General features: G+C 42.2%; 1 protein-coding gene across 1 annotated transcript; it reads right to left on the bottom strand.

The window, feature by feature from the left end:
- Positions 1-928: 928 nt before the first annotated feature.
- LOC121570533 (transmembrane protein 184B-like) lies at positions 929-21836 on the bottom strand. The gene is made up of 9 exons (XM_041882001.2): positions 21367-21836; positions 16232-16459; positions 12934-13099; positions 10039-10129; positions 9661-9736; positions 8565-8656; positions 8124-8293; positions 7764-7970; positions 929-1390 (listed from the first exon to the last, which is right to left on the bottom strand). The coding sequence occupies exons 2-9, from the start codon at positions 16457-16459 to the stop codon at positions 1152-1154; spliced, it is 1269 nt and encodes a 422-aa protein (XP_041737935.1). The 5' UTR covers positions 21367-21836; the 3' UTR covers positions 929-1151.
- Positions 21837-22371: the final 535 nt, after the last annotated feature.

Below are 22371 nucleotides of genomic sequence, written 5' to 3'. Positions count from 1 at the left end.
TGTTTCCACCTCCATGCTTCACGGTTCGGATGGTGTTCTTGGGGTTGTACTCATCCTTCTTCTTCCTCCAAACAAGGCGAGTGGAGTTTAGACCAAAAAGCTCTATTTTGTCTCATCAGACCACATTACCTTCTCCCATTCCTCCTCTGGATCATCCAGATGGTCATTGGCAAACTTCAGACGGGCCTGGACATGCACTGGCTTGAGCAGGGGGACCTTGCGTGCGCTGCAGGATTTTAATCCATGACGGCGTAGTGTGTTACTAATGGTTTTCTTTGAGATTGTGGTCCCAGCTCTCTTCAGGTCATTGACCAGGTCCTGCCGTGTAGTTCTGGGCTGATCCCTCACCTTCCTCATGATAATTGATGTCCCACGAGGTGAGATCTTGCATGGAGCCCCAGACCGAGGGTGATTGACCGTCATCTTGAACTTCTTCCATTGTCTAATAATTGCGCCAACAGTTGTTGCCTTCTCACCAAGCTGCTTGCCTATTGTCCTGTAGCCCATCCCAGCCTTGTGCAGGTCTACAATTTTATCCCTGATGTCCTTACACAGATCTCTGGTCTTGGACATTGTGGAGAGGTTGGAGTCTGTTTGATTGAGTGTGTGGACAGGTGCCTTTTATACAGGTAACGAGTTCAAACAGGTGCAGTTAATACAGGTAATGAGTAGAGAACAGGAGCGCTTCTTAAAGAAAAACTAACAGGTCTGTGAGAGCCGGAAGTCTTACTGGTTGGTAGGTGATCAAATACTTATGTCATGCAATAAAGTGCAAATTAATTACTTAAAAATCATACAATGTGATTTTCTGGATTTTTGTTTTAGATTCCGTCTCTCACAGTTGAAGTGTACCTATGATAAAAATTACAGACCTCTACATGCTTTGTAAGTAGGAAAACCTGCAAAATCGGCAGTGTATCAAATACTTGTTCTCCCCACTGTATATATAGATCATATTTAATAGAAATCTGGAAACACTGGACAGTTACTTTAAAACCAGGACTGAAGTAAAGAGTTCATCTTAAAAAATGAAATGAAAGAAGATGAAAATTAACCACACAGACAGATGCCAGTTCTGAATGTGGGATATGCTGTGCCAGTGTTTCCCTGGGCGTGGTGAGGAATGGATACTCGTGGTGGTGGGCGACTCCTTAGAATTCGTCATCAGAGATAATCAGCAGGATTTTGTCAGACTTCTTGGAGCCCTTGCCGCTGCCGCCTGTGCCTGCTTTGCAGTTGTTCTGGCTGGGCTGCACCACCTCCTGGGTGGACTGCTGGGTGTACTGCTGGTAGGCTGGGGAGAAGTTGTGGATGGCATCCTGGACCATGTCCCCAGGGTTCATCGTCTCCTTCAGACCACTGGAGATGCTCTGCATGGGGGCAATGTTGTCTAGAAGAACATAACAACAGACACATTTTTACATGGTCATTTAACTTGTTTATAGGACATAACTTTGATCTGAATATCAAACCATATAAAATACAATATAAGAAATACAAGAGTAGTTACGCTTATGAAAACTAAATTAATCCATTTTTGAAAACAAGGTGCTGACAGACTCATTAGGAAAAACTCCCTAGTCCAGAATCCCAGTTGATACGAATCTCACTATTGCAAATTCATTGGTTTTAAGCCTGTGCTCAGTCCTTGTGCCCAGTGTTCCAACACATGATGACCTCTTGTTAGTGTTCCTCTATTCTCAGTGTTGATGGATGAGAGCATAGAGAGAGATGACAGGGAGTCTACAGCAATTCAGTGGGAGTGAGGAAGATGATTCCTCTGCCTACCTTCCCAGTCATTTCCCTGGCTGAGCTCCTCCAGCTGTGGGCTAGACTGATACTTGACCCTATAATACCAGGGTGTCTCATCCAACGTCCCGGGAGCGCCCCGGTGCAGACAGGACCAAAGCAACCTTCTGTTTCAGGGTCAGCGCCAGTGCAGACTAGGCCAGGTCTCTGGAGGGAAGGCGGCACGGCGGAGGATTCCGCTGTGCTTCAGGGTCAGAGACGTGGTTAGGCATGCTCTCCTGAGCTTCTCCTCACAGCTGGCCTGTTTTGCAACTAGGGCTGGGGCTCGGTCAGGGTTGGAGGAGGACAGCCTGGTAGTATACTCCTGAGTGGCGCAGTGGTCTAAGGCACTGCATCGCAGTGCTAACTGTGCCACTAGAGATCCTGGTTCGAATCCAGGCTCTGTCGCAGCCGGCCGCGACCGGGAGACTAATGGGCGGCGCACAATTGGCCCAGCGTCGTCTAGGGTATGGGAGGGAATGGCCGGCAGGGATGTAGCTCAGTTGAAAGAGCATGGTGTTTGCAACGCCAGGGTTGTGGGTTCGATTCCCACGGGGGCCAGTATAAAAAAAAAATATGTAATCACTAACTGTAAGTCGCTCTGGATAAGAGCGTCTGCTAAATGACTAAAAATGTAAATGTAAAATATAAGCCTCCCAAACCTCCACAGGCACTGAAAACACCTTCACACATGGCTGACCTTCTGACACTTCCCAGCCCAGGGAGGGGGTGGATGGGGCTGTGACTCTACAACTCTCAGCAGCTATATCAAAAGGCTAGACTAGTCTTAATGGGAATCCTTCCGGTTCAGGTGATGTTTATGCAGTCCAGTCACATACTGTAGCACTGAATTATGACCTTTGGGGCATTTAAGAAATGTAGCCCCAACACCATATACAGTGCCTTGCAAAAGTATTCATCCCCCTTGGCGCTTTTCCTATTTTGTTGCATTACAACCTGTAATTTAAATGGATTTTTATTTGGATTTCATGTAATGAAATGGTGAAGTGAAATGAAAAAAATAACTTGTTTCAAAAAATTATACTAAATAAATAACGGAAAAATGGTGCGTGCATATGTATTCACCCCCTTTGCTATGAAGCCCCTAAATAAGATCTGGTGCAACTAATTACCTTCAGAAGTCACATAATGAGTTAAATAAATTCCACCTGTGTGCAATCTAAGTGTCACATGATCTCAGTATATACAGTTGAAGTTAGGAGTTTACATACACCTTAGCCAAATACATTTAAACTCAGTTTTTCACAATTCCTGACATTTAATCTTAGTAAAAATTCCCTGTCTTAGGTCAGTTAGGATCACCACTTTATTTTAAGAATGTGAAATGTCTGAATAATAGTGATTTATTTCGGCTTTTATTTCTTTCATCACATTCCCAGTGGGTCAGAAGTTTACATGCTACTAAATACTAATACTAGTGTGTTGCCTTTAAATTGTTTAACTTGGGTCAAATGTTTTCGGTAGCCTTCCACAAGCTTCCCACAATAAGTTGGGTGAATTTTGGCCCATTCCTCCTGACCGAGCTGGTGTAACTGAGTCAGGTTTGTAGGCCTCCTTGCTCGCACACGATTTTTCAGTTCTGCCCACACATTTTCTATAGGATTGAGGTCAGGGCTTTGTGATGGCCACTCCAATACCTTGAATTTGTTGTCCTTAAGCCATTTCGACACAACTTTGGAAGTATGCTTGGGGTCATTGTCCATTTGGAAGACCCATTTGCGACCAAGCTTTAACTTCCTGACTGATGTCTTGAGATGTTGCTTCAATATATCCACATAATTTTCCTTCCTCATGATGCCATCGATTTTGTGAAGTGCACCAGTCCCTCCTGCAGCAATGCACCCCCACAGCATGATGCGGCCACCCCCGTGCTTCACGGTTGGGATGGTGTTCTTCGGCTTGCAAGCGTTCCCCTTTTTCCTCCAAACATAACGATGGTCATTTTGGCCAAACAGTTATATTTTTGTTTCATCAGACCAGAGGACATTTCTCCAAAAAGTACGATCTTTGTCCCCATGTGCAGTTGCAAACCGTAGTCTGGCTTTTTTATGGCGGTTTTGGAGCAGTGGCATCTTCCTTGCTGAGCGGCCTTTCAGGTTATGTCGATATAGGACTCGTTTTACTGTGGATATAGATACTTTTGTACCTGCTCCTCCAGCATCTTCACAAGGTCCTTTGCTGTTGTTCTGGGATTGATTTGCACTTTTCGCACCAAAGTACGTTCATCTCTAGGAGACAGAACGCGTCTCCTTCCTGAGCGGTATGACGGCTGCGTTGTCCCATGGTGTTTATACTTGCGTACTATTGTTTGTACAGATGAACGTGGTACGTTCAGGCGTTTGGAAATTGCTCCCAAGGATGAACCAGACTTGTGGAGGTATACAATTATTTTTTCTGAGGTCTTGGCTGATTTCTTTTGATTTTCCCATGATATCAAGCAAAGAGGCACTGAGTTTGAAGGTAGGCCTTGAAATACATCCACAGGTACACCCCCAATTGACTCAAATGATGTCAATTAGCCTATCAGAAGCTTCTAAAGCCATGACATCATTTTCTGGAATTTTCAAAGCTGTTTAAAAGGCACAGTCAACTTAGTGTATGTAAACTTCTGACCCACTGGAATTGTGATACAGTGAATTATAAGTGAAATAATCTGTCTCTAAATAATTGTTGGAGAAATTACTTGTGTCATGCACAAAATAGATGTCCTAACCGATTTGCCAAAACTAGTTTGTTAACAAGAAATTTGTGGAGTGGTTGAAAAACAAGTTTTAATGACTCCAACATAAGTGTATGTAAACTTCCGACTTCAACCTGTTCTGAAAGGCCCCATAGTCTGCAACACCACTAAGCATGGGGCACCACCAAGCAAGCAGCACCATGAAGACCAAGGAGCTCTCCAAACAGGTCGGGGACAAAGTTGTGGAGAACTACAGATCAGGGTTGGGTTATAAACAAATATACAAAACTTTGAACATCCCACGGAGCACCATTAAATCCATTATAAAAAAATTGAAAGAATATGGCACCACAACAAACCTGCCAAGAGAGGGCCGCCCACCAAAACTCACGGACCAGGCAAGGAGAGCATTAATCAGAGAGACAACAAAGACACCAAAGATAACCCTGAAGGAGCTGCAAAGCTCCACAGCGGAGATTGGAGTATCTGTCCATAGGACCACTTTAAGCCAGACACTCCACAGAGCTGGGCTTTACGGAAGAGTGGCCAGAAAAATGCCATTGCTTAAAGAAAAAAATAAGCAAACACGTTTGGTGTTTGCCAAAAGGCATGTGGGAGACTCCCCAAACATATGGAAGAAGGTGCTCTGGTAAGATGAGATTAAAATTGAGCTTTTTGGCCATCACGGAAAACGCTATGTCTGGCGCAAACCCAACACCTCTCATCACCCCGAGAACACCATCCCAACAGTGAAGTATGGTGGTGGCAGCATCATGCTGTGGGGGATGTTTTTCCATCGGCAGGGACTGGGAAACTGGTCAGAATTGAAGGAATGACGGATGGCGCATAATAAAGGAAAATTCTTGAGGGAAACCTGTTTTAGTCTTCCAGAGATTTGAGACTGGGACGGAGGTTCACCTTCAAGCAGGACAATGACCCTAAGCATACTGCTAAAGCAACACTCGAGTGGTTTAAGGGGAAACATTTAAATATCTTGGAATGGTCTAGTCAAAGCCCAGACCTCAATCCAATTGAGAATCTGTGGTATGACTTAAAGATTGCTGTACACCAGCGGAATCCATCCAACTTGAAGGAGCTGGAGCAGTTTTGCCTTGAAGAATGGGCAAAAATCCCAGTGGCTAGATGTGCCAAGCTTTTAGAGACATACCCCAAGAGACTTGCAGCTGTAATTTCTGCAAAAGGTGGCTCTACAAAGTATTGACTTTGGGGGGGTGAATAGTTATGCACGCTCAAGTTCTGTTTTGTCGTCTTATTTCTTGTTTGTTTCACAAAAAAAAGTATTTTGCATCTTCAAAGTGGTAGGCATGTTGTGTAAATCAAATGATACAAACCCCCAAAAAACCATTTAAATTCCAGGTTGTAAGGCAACAAAATAGGAAAAATGCCAAGGGGGGTGAATACTTTCGCAAGCCACTGTATCCCTTTCAGAGGGAAAATTAACATTCAAAACCATACTTTTGGAAACTCCTCAGAGAAGAGTCTGGCTTTCAGCTGCATTTCATCTACAAGTTCAGACCACAATAAAAATCGAATTTGCTGCTTAACTTTCTAACTTTATCATTAGTTTTAATTGAATAGCAACTATAGTGAATGAATAATACATTTGTACGGGAGCATGAAGAAGGCCGAACATCGGAGAAATCACAGATTTGTTTTGTCACAAGGTTCTTTTGATCACTCGGCAAGATGAAGAGAACACTTTTACCGGTCAAATGAAATGGAGATGGAAACATTTCACACTTAAATCAGCATTTAGCGATTCAGTTTCTTTCTACATGTTTGTCTACTATAGCCCAAGGCCTCAGCAGGATTGCTGTTGCAGGAGAGAATGAGCTGAGATGATTGATATCTCTGCAGAATGCTTTTCCCTCGGTCTCCATTTGTCTTCTGCTCATGTAAACGGTATTGACGTCAGAGTGCTACCGCCAGTTCCTGCGATTAAGTGTATAGAGGCTATGAAATGCTGTTCCTATAGTGTGCTGTGCTAGCAACTTTCCTGTGAGCCATGAGTAATGGTGAACACCCTGAAGACTGAGGTACCGTTCCTCTGCAGACCTCAGGCCTGCCTGGCACACGCTCTGTTCAATCTGGCCATTTCTCTCTGACGTGTTTCCCATTCCCTGTTTACAGCCAGGGAATGGGACTGAAAACTGCATTGTCACCTACAGGTAACTTCCAAAATAAAGGAAACACTTGAGTAAATGAGGGATACAATGTATATTGAAAGCAGGTGCTTCCACACAGGTGTGGTTCCTGAGATAATTTATTAATTAACATCCCATTATTTTGTCTACCATGGCTAGAAGAAGAGATCTCTGACTTTGAAAAAGGGGTCTCAAAGGAGCATAAAGGGTTTAAAGTGTGTGTGTGTGGTCACCAGATCGCAACCCAATTGAACACTTAATGGATATTCTGCAGCGGCAAAACACCAAATTATGGAATTTCTCATGGAAGAATGGCGTGACATCCCTCTAATAGAGTTCCAGACACTTGTAGAATCTACGGCAAGGTGCATTAAAGCAGTTCTGGCGGCCTAACACCATATTAAGACACTTTATGTTGGTGTTTCCTTTATTTCAACAGTTACCTGTAGCTGCCAGTGACACACTTTTATGACCTAATACTGTAAGTACATTTATGATCATAATGCATGGCTTTAAATTGAGCAGCAATGTTAGTGTTGTTACCAGCTGCAGGTATATGCCTAATGCCAATACTAATCTACTCTTTAGAGGAGTGGAAGACAATTAGCTGTGGAATAAAACAACTAATAAATCAATACATCTAATGATGAAAAAAAAATATATTGATAGTTAGTTACATATCGGGATATAATTTTTGACGATATATTGTATCGTTTTGACAATATCGCAATATTATTTTTGCGCTAGTTTGCTGTACCTGCACCAAAACTCCAGTATTTGTCCTTCATACCCTGTTCTCCATCTTCTTTTTAAAATGGGGCCCATTTGTTTTCAGCACTTTTATTTCCATGACTGATCAAAACTTATTTTCTCATGCCTCTCTCTTGTCCCTCTGCAGCAGACATATAGTGAGCAATACGTTTGGAACATCGAATCGCAAAAAAATCACAGTATCGAATCGCAATACTTATAGAATCGTAATACATATCGTATCGGCACCCAAGTATGGTGATAATATCGTATCTGGCAATTCCCAGCCCTCCTAATGACCCTTTCATCAGCTCCAACAGATACCTCCCTTCTCTATGGATGTGTAGAAGAGCAGTTACCGTGTGCTCCTGGTAGTTCGTTCTTCTTCTCCTGGTACACGGTGCAGGTGAAGGCGTAGCGCAGGGCGATAGCAGCGAAGAACATCTCGATGCAGGTGATGAAATTCTGCCAGCCTGCTGCCACGGTGCCAGCCCCCACCTCCTGGCCGTCGATAAACAGGGCATTAGGGATGACCCCGCAGCGCTCCAGGATGGCCAGCACCATACCTAAACAACAACAGACGACAACAACAGAACCTTCATGTGCTACTCTAGTCTAATGTAACAATTACAATTTATTTTGTAGACTCCCCCCCCCCCCTCCCATCAGGGTTTGAAACTGTTGATATTAAGTCAAGGTAAGTAAAGGGACCAACGTACCCTGCCAGAAGGACAGGAAGATGACCGATTTGATGGTGAGGAATTTGAGCACGGGTTCATAAGGCCTCAGCAGGTCACTGGTAGCGAAGAAGAAGAGGAAGAGAGCGTACAGGGCCAGGCTGACAGAGATGTTGTAGATGATGGTGATGTAGAGGTATCCTCCATTCACACTGCAGAGGGGAACAGGATCAATACAGTCATATTAGTGGGGATCTACAGTATGTACATTCACTTTCTCAATTTCCATCAAGATTGACATGTATTACTCAATACTCATATCGTAAACATCAATGTCTAATACTGAGAAATGTGCTGACATCTTATACTATAGATCCCTGTATTTTACTTTCATGTGAAATGTAAAAACACACAATGAGTAGTGCGAGCATGCGAAGGGAAGTTGAATGGGTGAAATGGAATGGAATGAAAGGTTGTGCTCACTTAAAGTCTCCATCATGATATTTGCCAAAGGCCTGCAAGAGGATGGTGACGACGGCCATGATGGGTTTGACGACACAGAACTGAAGAGTGGCCTGCATGATATAAATACAGGATGGGACATGCATTAACACAGACACAAAACAAGGAACAATGCAGATGACAACTACTTCATGCTGGTTATTGGGTTTGAAAGGTAGCCAACTGTATGTCTTCAAACACTGAGTAATCTATGAAATGAACGAACATTTTGTGGAAATAGATTGTGTGTCTATCAATTTGCAATGTATGACATATTATGTTAAAAATCTTCAAAATATGCATGTATTGACATAATGCCAAAACAATGTATTGTCTTAATTAATGTTAAAGTACACTAAGGTGCACTCTTATTGAGTTTTAAGGGTTAGTCATTTTCCTTACTTTGGCTACCTGCAGACCTTTAAATGTGAAATGATATAGCAACTTCAGGACAGGCCTGTGCTTTTGGATTAGAGGTTCTCCTCTTGAAACTCAGGGTAATCTCTAAATGCAGTTATTGATCCCATTCCCTCCAACTTGTCGTCTCACAGAGCAAGAGTAGATATATTTCTATCCCTTTCAACTCTTCTACCAGAAGGAAGAGAACAGCAAGGTTGTGCTTTGAAACCACCCCACGTAGGAGTCCAGCCAGAACATGCCAAATGTTTATCAGCTCCCTTTTCTGGACATCTTTTTCCATTTCATAGTCTATTCACTGTTTTGAGGACATACCTTTCAGATCCAATTGCCATCAGTGTAAGACTCAGAGCACAGACTGCATCCCCAAGACACTATGGGGACAGTCTCAAGCTGACAGCTCATATTATTGCTCTGTGTTTATTACAAAGCTGCTTTCACCTGTTCTCAGATTGCTTTTATTTTCCTTTTTAACCAGTCAACCTTATCCTCCAAAAAGTGGACAGCCAATTATAATGGCTGTCATTTCGCAATAGAGGAGCGATCTTGATAAAAAAAAGTTAAATGAGGTGACATTAAAATAACAAATCACAATTTCCTATTTCCATATTTTCAGAATGCTTTCATCAACCAAGCAAGAAGGAGGGAGATGGAAACTCACCTGTTTACAGAATCTTAAAAAGCCAATAGAGTAGCTTATTCCACCTAAGCAGCAGGTACCATACATACAGCTCGACCTGGGAATGATAGAAAACGTGTGGTCACAAATGTATCCTTTGAATGTGTACCAGATTTAAAGTTTTTAAAACGAAAACATTCTAGTGTTCAAAATACAAGACAGCATTATTATTGAAGTCAGACTACCTTAAAACAAGATCAAGACGTTAATTCAAGGAAATTACAGCCTGACCCTGGGTGACTGCAAGACTTGCAATACAAAACTGATAATCCCCAACATTCTGGGTGGGTTTTTTGAAAGCTACTTGCATAGCATGTAGTATGAGACCATGGTATGGGTGATGGGACTGGGAGCACTCACTCAATGGACTTCCCTCGGATCTCGGACATGATGGCACTCTCTCCCCCGAGGTACTCAAAGGACAGGCTCAGGAAGTTGTAAATCACAAATGCTGTCATGGAGAGAAAGGACAAAGTTACTCACATACATTCCTGTACATTATGATGGAATGTTGTTTACAACACTGATACTAGTTTTGCAAGTGGGGTCATTTTCAAAAACAACAATTCAACGTCACGGGTCAGTCCGTTTAATGATGGAATCCACAGTAGGGGGAAACAGCACCACTGGCCGCCCCACCACCATTGGTTATTGTTGCCGAGCTGAGGAGTGTCGTGCAGCATGGTAAAAAAAATGTGCAGTACATATTTTGCTCTATCGTGCGATGCAATGATGTTGTAATATCACAAACAGGCGTGGTTGTTCCACCATTAACCCTTTACACTCATGGGAATTGGCCTATATGGATAGGGCAACATTTCTTTCAGAAGAAATATGAAATGCATATGCATAACCATTGTAGCAATTGAAAGGGAACAGTTTGGAGATTATGGAGAAATTATTACACCAAAAGGTGAGGACACAACAGGTCACCTGACAAGACTGAATCCAAACATTACACTATTGATTTTTTGTGCATTTTACATTTACTGTACTTTTCACTGCATTTGTTGATAACGAAATCTGAAAATACTCTGGATACATTCAGTAACATGATAAGACTATTCCTGGAAAATGTGGGGTAGGTGCAACAAAAGACAAAAAAATACAAGGGATTGAGTGAGAGGAATAACTGGTGTCTCCAACTGGCCACACAACTCTCCAAAGTGTGCACAGTTCCTAAGTCATTTCAATGCACTTTATGACTCAAAGAAGAGTCTTCAACTATAAGGTACTTTTTTGAGCTCTCCTAGCTGTTCCGTTAAGGAACTACAGCAAGCATACTTGTAGTTGGTTTGCTTGGAACACAACCTTGCCTCCCTGCCATCACATAATTACTGTTGTTGTTTACACAATCCAAAAATTGTCTATTATAAATCGCAATCTGGATCAGGTGGACATCATTTGAAAGCCTGTTCTATTGCCAACATGACTAGCTAAGTTCTAAAATATGATATTACAGTGTTAGGCTTTCACAATGCAATTCAGAGAAACAGATCATAATTTTGGTGCACATAGAAAGGAGTCATGAGTGCATTCAGGTGTGTGTGCCACGGTGAATTTTCTTCACAATAGACAAACATAAGCTCATTCTGTTCAGAACAACCCAGGGTATGACGCCATGTCATCTTGTAACTGTACATTAAACATAGTGATCATAAACGTTGATACTGTATATGACATGAGTTTTATGATATGGAAATGTGAAGTGCACATTTGGACTCACAGGTGTTGTGCTTGCTTGTATGACATCACAGCGGTATTTATTATCATCCTCAACTTCTCATCTTTCAAAATACATAGAGTCCTCTTAATTTATAGCATTTCCCTCACTCAGACCACAATTAGCAGGAGGGATGGGAGTGACATCTTGTCGTGTGAGGTGCTCAAGTTCAGCACAGCTGTCAGTCAAAACCCATACATCACTGTGAAGTGCAGAGCCATATCTCTGACGTCATGTATCGCATTTACTGTACAGTCAATGCCTTCCAATCTAGGCATTTATCAGTGCCCAAATCTGCAATTTTTTAACCCGTTTACGGGTACGAGTGTAAAGGGCTACCGATTCCAGCTTTAAGAGGTGACTTGAGCCAACTATTTAATCTCAGTAAAAATGAATGTTCTGTCCATATAAATAATTCCTGATAAACATGGATTTTACAAGATAATTTGTAAATCTGTGAGCACTCTGTGCCGCAGGTAATATTGTGGGCCATATTGTGATGATAGCACTGTAGAGATCTTAGGTCCTAATTTAGAAGCTGTGGAAACTGAAATGATACTTTTGTGAGAGGATTTCACTTTACAAGAATCATATTTTTCACCAATCAATGTTTTCTCCCCACCACTAAGAGGCTTGGGATGGTTCTCTGTCCTCAAAATCCTTCCTAAGCCTTAGTTGCTATTTCAGGAGGGGTTTAAAAAAAGCTAATGCAGGTGGTGTACACTCAAGTATCAGGGGCACAGAGTTTCACACAGTGCTTTAACCCTGGCCATGCTGACTCAATGCAATAAAACGGTTAACCTGTTCTTAAAGAGCAATATCCACCACCAATCACAAACTTGTCTCAAACAATCTAAATGAATCTTGTCAATAATGCATGGGAAATACTAATAGTTTAAAATGTCTCCATATATGAAATTACACTTAATCCATTCTGCATGTGATTCACCTCTGCCATTGGTAAAGTACTACAGTCTTTTCTTTTTGCTTCGGTACATCATGACTTTTAAAGAAAGGTGTTTCAGAGTACAATTCATGAGACATTAATAATTCAATGTGAAGAATAGCTATGAGGAAGATGAACATTTCCATTAAGCTTGAATTAAAAACAACTCTTAACTAGCTTAGTTTGGATTTATAATGATCTCAACTAAAGTACATCCCTTTTCCACCATTTGCAAAGAATAGAATACAAAAACCACTAAGCCTAAGAGGAAAAGAGACACCCTGGAAACAGAACACCATAAACAAAATGGGCCTCTCTACTCATAGGGAAGCACAGACAGGTGAGAAAAACAGGTTGGGTCAGTCCGTTTTAGCCTCACTCCTTATAGCCATCAAATGTTTTTTCAGAACTCATAATAGGTCTACCGCCAGTCTAACTGTCATTACTGGCCAGACAGAACCCGCCCGGTGTCTGACTGCTGCTGCCTGTACAGGTGCTTATAGAGGAAACCGCTGTCAGGGCGCTGGCTGAGAAATGAGGCAACAGTGAGGGGGAGGAGAAGGGTGGGGTGGTTTGTTTACCGTACCTTCATAACAGTCTCGGATGGAGTCAAAGTAGACATAGTACTGGTCGTTGCTGATGAAGAGCAGGCTGAGCCAGGAGTCAAAGGCATAGATTGGCACGATGAAAAGAATGCGAATGATGTAGCGCTGCTCGTTAGGGACCGTGTAGGACCTCAGGTGTATGTAGATCTGGAAAAGGAAATAATCAGTTTATAAACAAACAAGAGCATTGACTTGGCAAAAATGCATTGAGGTATTCAAATCCCAGTTTCAGCCCCCAGACCAACAATTATGAATAACTGAGCTAAACCTGACAGGCAGTATTAGGGGCCAGTGCTTCAAAGAGATGGGTTCTTATGAATAAAGGGTACTTCTTTGGAACCCTCTCAGGGCACGATTTGGCTATCACACAGGGCCCAACAGGCTTTAGAAGGACAGCATTACAGCATTGACTAAAATATATAAAAAAGGGCAGTGTCTGTAGATTGGGGGTCGAGAGGTAAGAAAAAGGATATAGGAGGGTCAAAATGAAAACCCAGAATGATAACACTGCATAATTGGGGTAACAAGGTGAGCGGAATGAATTTCCGCTGATCAAGGCAAAAGCTTGACTGAAAAGTGAATGTCTGTGTTATAGGATCTACTCTGCTGCAGATCTGTTACTGGGACGTTTTTACACTTGGGAGAGAGAACAGAAATAAGTTGAGGGGTGCACTGCTTCAAAACTTGTGTCGCAGACGGTTGAATTTGATTAAACTCTTCAATTTCACTGAATTATTTTAAAACATAATGCAGTATTTGAATGCTAAATGGTGTGGCATGATTCCCTATTCTAGGAACCAACATTTTTCAGAATTGGAGTCAAGGCCTTGGGGTGAAGGAAAGTTCAGAGCATCCATGAAATAGTTAAGTTTGTGAAGCACATAATCAACTACATATTTTCAGGGGCAAATGCCAATGGAAACTAAAAGCTCATAATCTAGCCATCCATCATATACAGTACACGAGCAATGGTCAGAGTTGAGTATTACAGTTTGATCCATTTCAAGTGGTGCACCCTGGCATTTCTTGACTTCAGCTTCACTCACACAGACTCATGCAACATGATTAAATGGCCATTAGAGGTGGCACATTAGAGACTGGCCAGTGCCAGGGCGTGATGCATGTGGCTCTCCTGAGAAGTGAAGTGAAGCAGGCTGCAGACTGATGTCCTTCATTTCTCCTGAATAGCTGGTAGAAAGACTGCGGTCCTCCAGGCTCCATAATGCTGAGCTGACAGGCAGACAGACAGAGCTGTGCCCTGGGTAATGACTCTGCTCTAGCCTGACTCAGACTCAATACCCCCCCGCCTTAGCTGAGCAGTAGCCCAAGTCCATCCCCCAGCTAATTTCAGTTGGTCTGTGAAGGGCGTATAACTCTACCTCATAACACTCCACCGCCCGCCCCTGGCCCTGACAGCTGTGACACACCAAACGTCCATGTTGGAATGAGAAAGAGTATGGAGTAGAGTGTCTCGCGTTTATACCAAGCAGTGTCCGTGAGAAAGTGAGAGGGGTGTGCACTGATCATGACAGTTCTATACAGAACACCCAGACAGAATGAGAGGACCACTCATTACTCTGACTATAGTGTGATATTATGACCCTCCTCTCTCCATGACAAGCTGCCCAGGGAAGTGGAGGTCTGAACAGTGTAGTGTGTCAGAGAACATCAGTAACACTCCACAGTATTGTAGCACCTGGTGCCTTGCAACACAGTAAGCAGACTGGGTCATCTAAGGTCAGCATTGACCAGCATACAGTGTTAGTATGCAGAATGGGAGAGGAGGAGAACTCTCCAGAGGCAGTCTTCTGGAGGAAAATCTGATGATACACCAGAATACTAAATAAAACCAATCCTGTCGGGAAGGCTGTTTTTAATGTCCCTGCATGCTTGCCTCATGCAACTATCTCACGGGCCACATATGTTAATGTCTGGCCTGCTTCGATGGGCAGTGGATGGGGAAAAAAACGACTTCAGAATTAAACAGATGGACAGAACGGGAGACTACATGGAATGCCAATTGGACCATTTTGCATGTTGTGGAAAAAAAAAATTAAAAAAAATTGTATAACTCCCTTTAGGAAAATGTTCCATTTTATAAGACATTTTAAATCTAGTAAAAAAGGGTATGCTTGCTATACCAGAGGTATGCCTACATCTGCTTGATGTATTTTCGGTAATAGAGTGTGAGCTGATGATAATGTGAAATGTATCAGAAATGTTGCAACCTGCGTATAGAAAAGGTCAGCACATGAACCCAGGGGACAATAATACCATCATATTCCTATCTAGAAATATCATAATCATCTAAATCTCCTACCAGAGCCAACACAGTGGGACTCCCTGGGGGCTTCCTGTCTATACAGCTGCTAAAGGTTGGATGGACCCATTCTCAGCAGCAGTCAGGTTTATCGGTTCATCAGCACAATATGAGAAGAGACGCCTCGCTCCCCACTGCTGAGCAGCATAAAACACACAACACATGGGTCCTCCGCTGATAGCCCCTGGCAAAAAGTTATCCTCTCCTTTTATTACGACGCTGTAAATGTGACCTCGACAACACCTGCACATCCCTGCTGATAACGCATGCCATTCAAATGTACACCCTCTCTGGAGTTGATGAAACGGCAGTCTGATGATAAGTTTCACCATTGTCTCTACTGAAGGATTACAGCAAGATACAGGGTAAATAGCAATAACTGAAGAAAAAACACCCTTCAGTAGGCCTATACTGAATGTGAATATATTCATGGTACTTAGGCCTTATTATACTGCTCTGACCAGCCTTTCGATCGATGATGGCTCTGTTTGCATTGTGTTGTTTTCAGTGGTAGTCACGGTCAAGGGAAGTGCCCGCAAAACAGCAACACTAATGGATCACGTAGTAACAAGGAAGAAACAATAACACACTATGTACAGACTGTCACTTTACAGATAGGAGCCAATTAACTTTCACACTCAGTCTTGCCTCTCAATGATGGAGACAGTGAGGAGAAAGTAGGTCTGGTCAACACCTGATAATGGATCAAATGTAGAAGTGAAAAACACAAAACAAAATGTATTGTCTGACTGGAGAGTGAGAGTCTTTGCCCTCTGGCAAGGGTGTAGACAACCCACAACACCTTCCTAGCTCCCATTACATATTTGCATTTGTTTGCCTAGAAGCTGAGTGATACTGACAACGCCTGGAGCCATGCTTTTTTACTCGGCACTGATTTTGTTTTCTAGATTCACATCAAAATGAGTACAGAGGCAGAAAACTGACATAATGTAACCTACCTGATGGCAAGTGAGGAGCAGTGCTGACCAGACAAAGATCCCTGACAGAGCTTGAGCAGCGGTTGTATTCAAGAAGATATCGTATGCCACAATAGTCCCATTCCCTGTTTGAATTATTGTCATGTTGGATATGTCTGACTTGTTTAGAATTGGAGATGCGAAACGTATGAGAGACTCATTTTGGGCGCCTTCCGAGTCCATCGCCATTTCCTCTGCCGAGCTGTTCATCTGAAACAAACAAAAAAGTGTTGTTCAGGTAAATGAGGAAGCTCTAGGCCAGGGATCAACTAGATTCAGCCGCGGGCCTATTTTTTTCTTGAGCGGATGGTCAGGGGGCCGAACATAATTACAAATAATTTGTAGACTGCAAATTGACCGCAAGAAGCCCAAACAGATATAATTTCTGACTTACACATAAATGATTTCAAACCTTACTTACATTTGTATACGATCACATATATCTCTATTATGTGTGGGAATACTTTGGAACAGATTTCCAAAATGTTAATCACTTGGAGCTGATTTGCTGAGTGTTTTTACAGTCTTATGTCCCCAAAATGTATAATTATAATATACACAACACAATATATATATATATATATATATATATATATATATATATACATACATACACACACACACACACACACACCAGTCAAAAGTTGGGACACACCTACTCATTCAATGGTTTTCTCTTATTTCCACTATTTTCTACATTTTACAATAATAGTGAAGACATCAAAACTATGAAATAACAAAGTTCATTTGTGGAATTTCTTTCCTTCTTAACGCATTAGAGCCAATCAGTTGTGTTGTAACAAGGTAGGGGTGGTAAAACAGAAGATAGCCCTATTTGGTAAAAGACCAAGTCCATATTATGGCAAGAACAGCTCAAATAAGCAAAGAGAAATGACAGTCCATCATTACTTTAAGACATGAAGGTCAGTCAATACGGAAAATTTCAAGAACTTTGAACGTTTCTGGTCAAGTGTCAGTCCAAATACCATCAAGTGCTATGACGAAACTGGCTCTCATGAGGACCCCACAGGAAAGGAAGACCCAGAGTTACCGCTGCTGCAGATGATAAATTAATTAGAGTTAACTGCACCTCAGATTGCAGCCCAAATAAATGCTTCACAGAGTTGAAGGTACAGTGGGGAGAACAAGTATTTGATACACTGCCGATTTTGCAGGTTTTCCTACTTACAAAGCATGTAGAGGTCTGTAATTTTTATCATAGGTACACTTCAACTGTGAGAGACGGAATCTAAAACAAAAATCCAGAAAATCATATTGTATGATTTTTAAGTAATTAACTTGCATTTTATTGCATGACATAAGTATTTGATCACCACCAACCAGTAAGAATTCCGGCTCTCACAGACCTGTTAGTTTTTCTTTAAGAAGCCCCTCCTGTTCTCCACTCATTACCTGTATTAACTGCACCTGTTTGAACTCGTTACCTGTATAAAAGACACCTGTCCACACACTCAATCAAACAGACTCCAACCCCTCCACAATGGCCAAGACCAGAGAGCTGTGTAAGGACATCAGTGATAAAATTGTAGACCTGCACAAGGCTGGGATGGGCTACAGGACAATAGGCAAGCAGCTTGGTGAGAAGGCAACAACTGTTGGCGCAATTATTAGAAAATGGAAGAAGTTCAAGATGACGGTCAATCACCCTCGGTCTGGGACTCCATGCAAGATCTCACCTCGTGGGGCATCAATGATCATGAGGAAGGTGAGGGATCAGCCCAGAACTACACGGCAGGACCTGGTCAATGACCTGAAGAGAGCTGGGACCACAGTCTCAAAGAAAACCATTAGTAACACACTACGCCGTCATGGATTAAAATCCTGCAGCGCACGCAAGGTCCCCCTGCTCAAACCAGCGCATGTCCAGGCCCGTCTGAAGTTTGCCAATTACCATCTGGATGATCCAGAGGAGGAATGGGAGAAGGTCATGTGGTCTGATGAGACAAAAATATAACTTTTTGGTCTAAACTCCACTCGCCGTGTTTGGAGGAAGAAGAAGGATGAGTACAACCCCAAGAACACCATCCCAACCGTGAAGCATGGAGGTGGAAACATCATTCTTTGGGGATACTTTTCTGCAAAGAGGACAGGACGACTGCACCATATTGAGGGGAGGATGGATGGGGCCATGTATCGCGAGATCTTGGCCAACAACCTCCTTCCCTCAGTAAGAGCATTGAAGATGGGTCGTGGCTGGGTCTTCCAGCATGACAACGACCCGAAACACACAGCCAGGGCAACTAAGGAGTGGCTCCGTAAGACGCATCTCAAGGTCCTGGAGTGGCCTAGGCAGTCTCCAGACCTGAACCCAATAGAAAATCTTTGGAGGGAGCTGAAAGTCTATTGCCCAGCGACAGCCCCGAAACAAGAAGGATCTGGAGAAGGTCTGTGTGGAGGAGTGGGCCAAAATCCCTGCTGCAGTATGTGCAAACCTGGTCAAGACCTACAGGAAACGTATGATCTCTGTAATTGCAAACAAAGGTTTCTGTACCAAATATTAAGTTCTGCTTTTCTGATGTATCAAATACTTATGTCATGCAATAAAATGCAAATTAATTACTTTAAAATCATACAATGTGATTTTCTGGATTTTTGTTTTAGATTCCGTCTCTCACAGTTTAAGTGTACCTATGATAAAAATGACAGACCTCTACATGCTTTGTAAGTAGGAAAACCTGCAAAATCGGCAGTATATCAAATACATGTTCTCCCCACTGTATCTGTGACCAACAGATGCGTATCTGTACTCACAGTCATGTGAAATCAATAGATTAGGGCCTAATGAATTTATTTCAACTGACTGATTTCCTTTTATAAACTGAAATTGTTGCATGTTGCGTTTATATTTTTCTTCAGTGTAGACAGAGTGCCTTCGGAAAATATTCAGACCCCTTCACTTTTCCCAAATTTTTTTACGTTACAGGCTTATTCTAAAATGTATTAAATAAAATCAAAATCCTCATCAATCCACACACAATACCCCATAATGACAAAGCCAAAACAGATTTATAGAAATTTTTGCACATTTATAAAAAATTAAAAAACAGAAATACCTTATTTACATAAGTATTCAGACCCTTTGCTATGAGACTCGAAATTGAGCCCAGGTGCATCCTGTTTCCATTGTTCATCCTTGAGATGTTTCTACAACTTGATTGGAGTCCACCTGTGGTAAATTCAATTGATTTGACATTATTTGGAAAGGCACACACCGGTCTATGTGAGGTCCCACAGTTGACAGTGCATGTCAGTGCAAAAACCAAGCCATGAGGTCAAAAGGAATTGTCCGTAGAGCTCCGAGACAGGATTGTGTTGAGGCACAGATCTGGGGAAGGGTACCAAAAAATGTCTGCAGCATTGAAGGTCCCCAAGAACACAGTGGCCTCCATCATTCTTAAATGGAAGAAGTTTGGAACCACCAAGACTCTTCCTAGAGCAGGCCGCCCGGCCAAACTGCGCAATTGGGGGAGAAGGGCCTTGATTCAGGGAGGTGACAAAGAACCCGATGGTCACTCTGATAGAGCTCCAGAGTTCCTCTGTGGAGATGGGAGAACCTTCCAGAAAGACAACCATCTCTGCAGCACTGCACCAATCAGGCCTTTATGGTAGAGTGGCCAGACGGAAGCCACTCCTCAGTAAAAGGCACATGACAGCCCGCTTGGAGTTTCCCAAAAGGCACCAAAAGACTCTCAGACCATAAGAAACAAGATTTTCTGGTCTGATGAAACCAAGATTGAACTATTTGGCCTGAACACCAAGCGCCAAGTCTGGAGGAAACCTGGCACCATCCCTACGGTGAAGCACGGTGGTGGCAGCATCATGCTGTGGGGATGTTTTTCAGTTGCAGGGACTGGGAGACTAGTTAGGATCAAGGGAAAGATGAACGGAGCAAAGTACAGAGAGATACTTGATGAAAACCTGCTCCAGAGCACTCAGGACCTCAGACTGGGTCGAAGGTTCACCTTCCCCACAGGACAACGACCCTAAAAAGACAGCCAAGACAACGCAGGAGTGGCTTCGGGACAAGTCTCTGAATGTCCTTGAGCGGCCCAGCCGGAGCCCGGACTTGAACCCGATCAAACATCTCTGGAGAGACCTGAAAATAGCTGTGCAGCAACACTCCCCATCCAACCTGACAGAGCTTGAGAGGATCTGCAGAGAAGAATGGGAGAAACTCCCCAAATACAGGTGTGCCAAGCTTGTAGCGTCATACCCAAGAAGACTCTAGGCTGTAATCGCTGCCAAAGGTGCTTCAACAAAGTACTGTGTAATGGTAAAGTACTGCGTAAAGGGTCTGAATAGTTATGTATACTTAATTTTTTATAAATGTACTAACATTTCTAAAAACCTGTTTTTGCTTTGTCATTATGGGGTATCATGTGTAGATTGATGAGGGAATAAAACAATTATAATCAATTTTAGAATAAGGCTGTAAAGTAACAAAATGTGGAAAAGGTCAAGTGGTCTGAATACATTCCGAAGGCAGATCTCAGAAAATAAAATAATTTGGCCAGCGGCTGCTCAGTGGTGGAAAAAGTACGCAATTATCATACTTGAGTAAAAGTAAAGATACCTTAAAAGAAAATGACTCAAGTAAAAGTGGAAGTCACCCAGTAAAATACTACTTGAGTAAAAGTCTAAAAGTATTTGGTTTTAAAAATACATGTAATTGCTAAACTATACTTAAGTATCAAAAGTAAATGTATACATCACTTAAAATTCCTTCTATTAAGCAAAAGTATTCCCACGCATAATAAAGATATATATTTGATCGTATACAAATGTGGGCAAGAGTTGAAATGATTATATTTTAGGCGTCTTGTGGTCAATTTGTTATCTACAAATTATTTGTAATTATGTTCCGGCCCCTGACCATCCGCTCAAGAAAAAATCGTCCCGCGGCTGAATCTACAGTAGTTGATGATCCCTGTGGTAGGCCTGTGTGAATGATCAAGAACAAAACATCCACAGCCTTTATAATCTGTCTGAGCAACCTGCTGTATGGGCAAGTCATAGCCTACACACATTTTGTCCAAACAAATATTTGTAATTACTTCGTTTTATGTAGGCTACATAGGTAAAATACTGAAACTTACCTTGCTTAGCTGTCTGTAGACTCGATGGCCTTGACCTAACGTTACTGGTATATCCACATTTGACTTCAAATCAAACGTGACCTTTCTCAAAAATACATTTGGACTGTAACAATTAATAGAAATAAAGACGATTTAGCTTATGTTATCGAATACCATTACCAGTGAGCTTGCTATCAGAAATGGCTTCCTTTCAAAAGGTACGAACGGAGGATTCTATACTTAATTGTTGTGAAGACAGGTGTAATGCGAGGTCGAAGTCCACACAGCCGGTGAAGGGTGAACTGACAGTGTAGGTTATTGGAATAAACGAGGATGTAGGCCTATGTTTTAATAAAAGCGACACAGATAATACCGAATATATCCTCTCTGGACTATTGCTCCTTCTCACTAAACTGCAACTTCAGGGATTTATTCATTGCGCTGATTCTGTTGCAAAATGTTTCGTCGCAACAGAAACCGTTTAAGCCAAAGGAAAACGTTTTTCAACGAAAACGAGTTTCAGTTGGACAAATTCAGGTAGCTCCCTCCCCGTTTCGTTCCGTTCGCTCTGTTTGCTTCTGTTAAATTATTAAACGGTAAACTGTTTCCGTTGCCAGACGTAATGAATATACCCCAGGTAAACACTCAGGTGGAGCATGGACTGTAGAAGCACGTCGAAATGTGATCCTAGATGTAGTCATCGTCATGTGACATAACTATAGGCCTAGTAGCCTATACACCTTTTGCATGTCAATCTAGTTGTGTGTGTGTAATAAGTGAGGCCTAGTACAAACATTGAAATAAGTCAACCAAGTCAAATAAATTGTGTAAGTATAAATTATATGGCCAAATAAACATTGTATATATACTGAACAAAAATATAAACGCAATATGCAACAATTTCAAAGATTTTACTGAGTTACAGTTCATATAAGGAATGTAAATCAGTCCATTTAAATAAATGTAGTAGGCTCTAATTTATGGATTTCACATGACTGGACAGGGGTGCAGCCATGGGTGGGCCTT

This window comes from Coregonus clupeaformis, chromosome 7 (genome assembly GCF_020615455.1).
Source record: "Coregonus clupeaformis isolate EN_2021a chromosome 7, ASM2061545v1, whole genome shotgun sequence".
Taxonomy (NCBI): Eukaryota; Metazoa; Chordata; class Actinopteri; order Salmoniformes; family Salmonidae; genus Coregonus; species Coregonus clupeaformis.
This window is presented reverse-complemented; position numbering and strand designations above follow the sequence as displayed.

Bases quoted from the DNA above. Each gene is read 5' to 3' on its own strand.
- LOC121570533 (XM_041882001.2), bottom strand. From the start codon at position 16,459: ATGAACAGCTCGGCAGAGGAAATGGCGATGGACTCGGAAGGCGCCCAA. The intron at 10,130-12,933 runs GTACGGTAAACA...TCTCCATGACAG, and splicing joins CATCCGAGACTGTTATGAAG to CATTTGTGATTTACAACTTC. The intron at 8,657-9,660 runs GTGAGTTTCCAT...TATATCATGCAG, and splicing joins TTTTAAGATTCTGTAAACAG to GCCACTCTTCAGTTCTGTGT.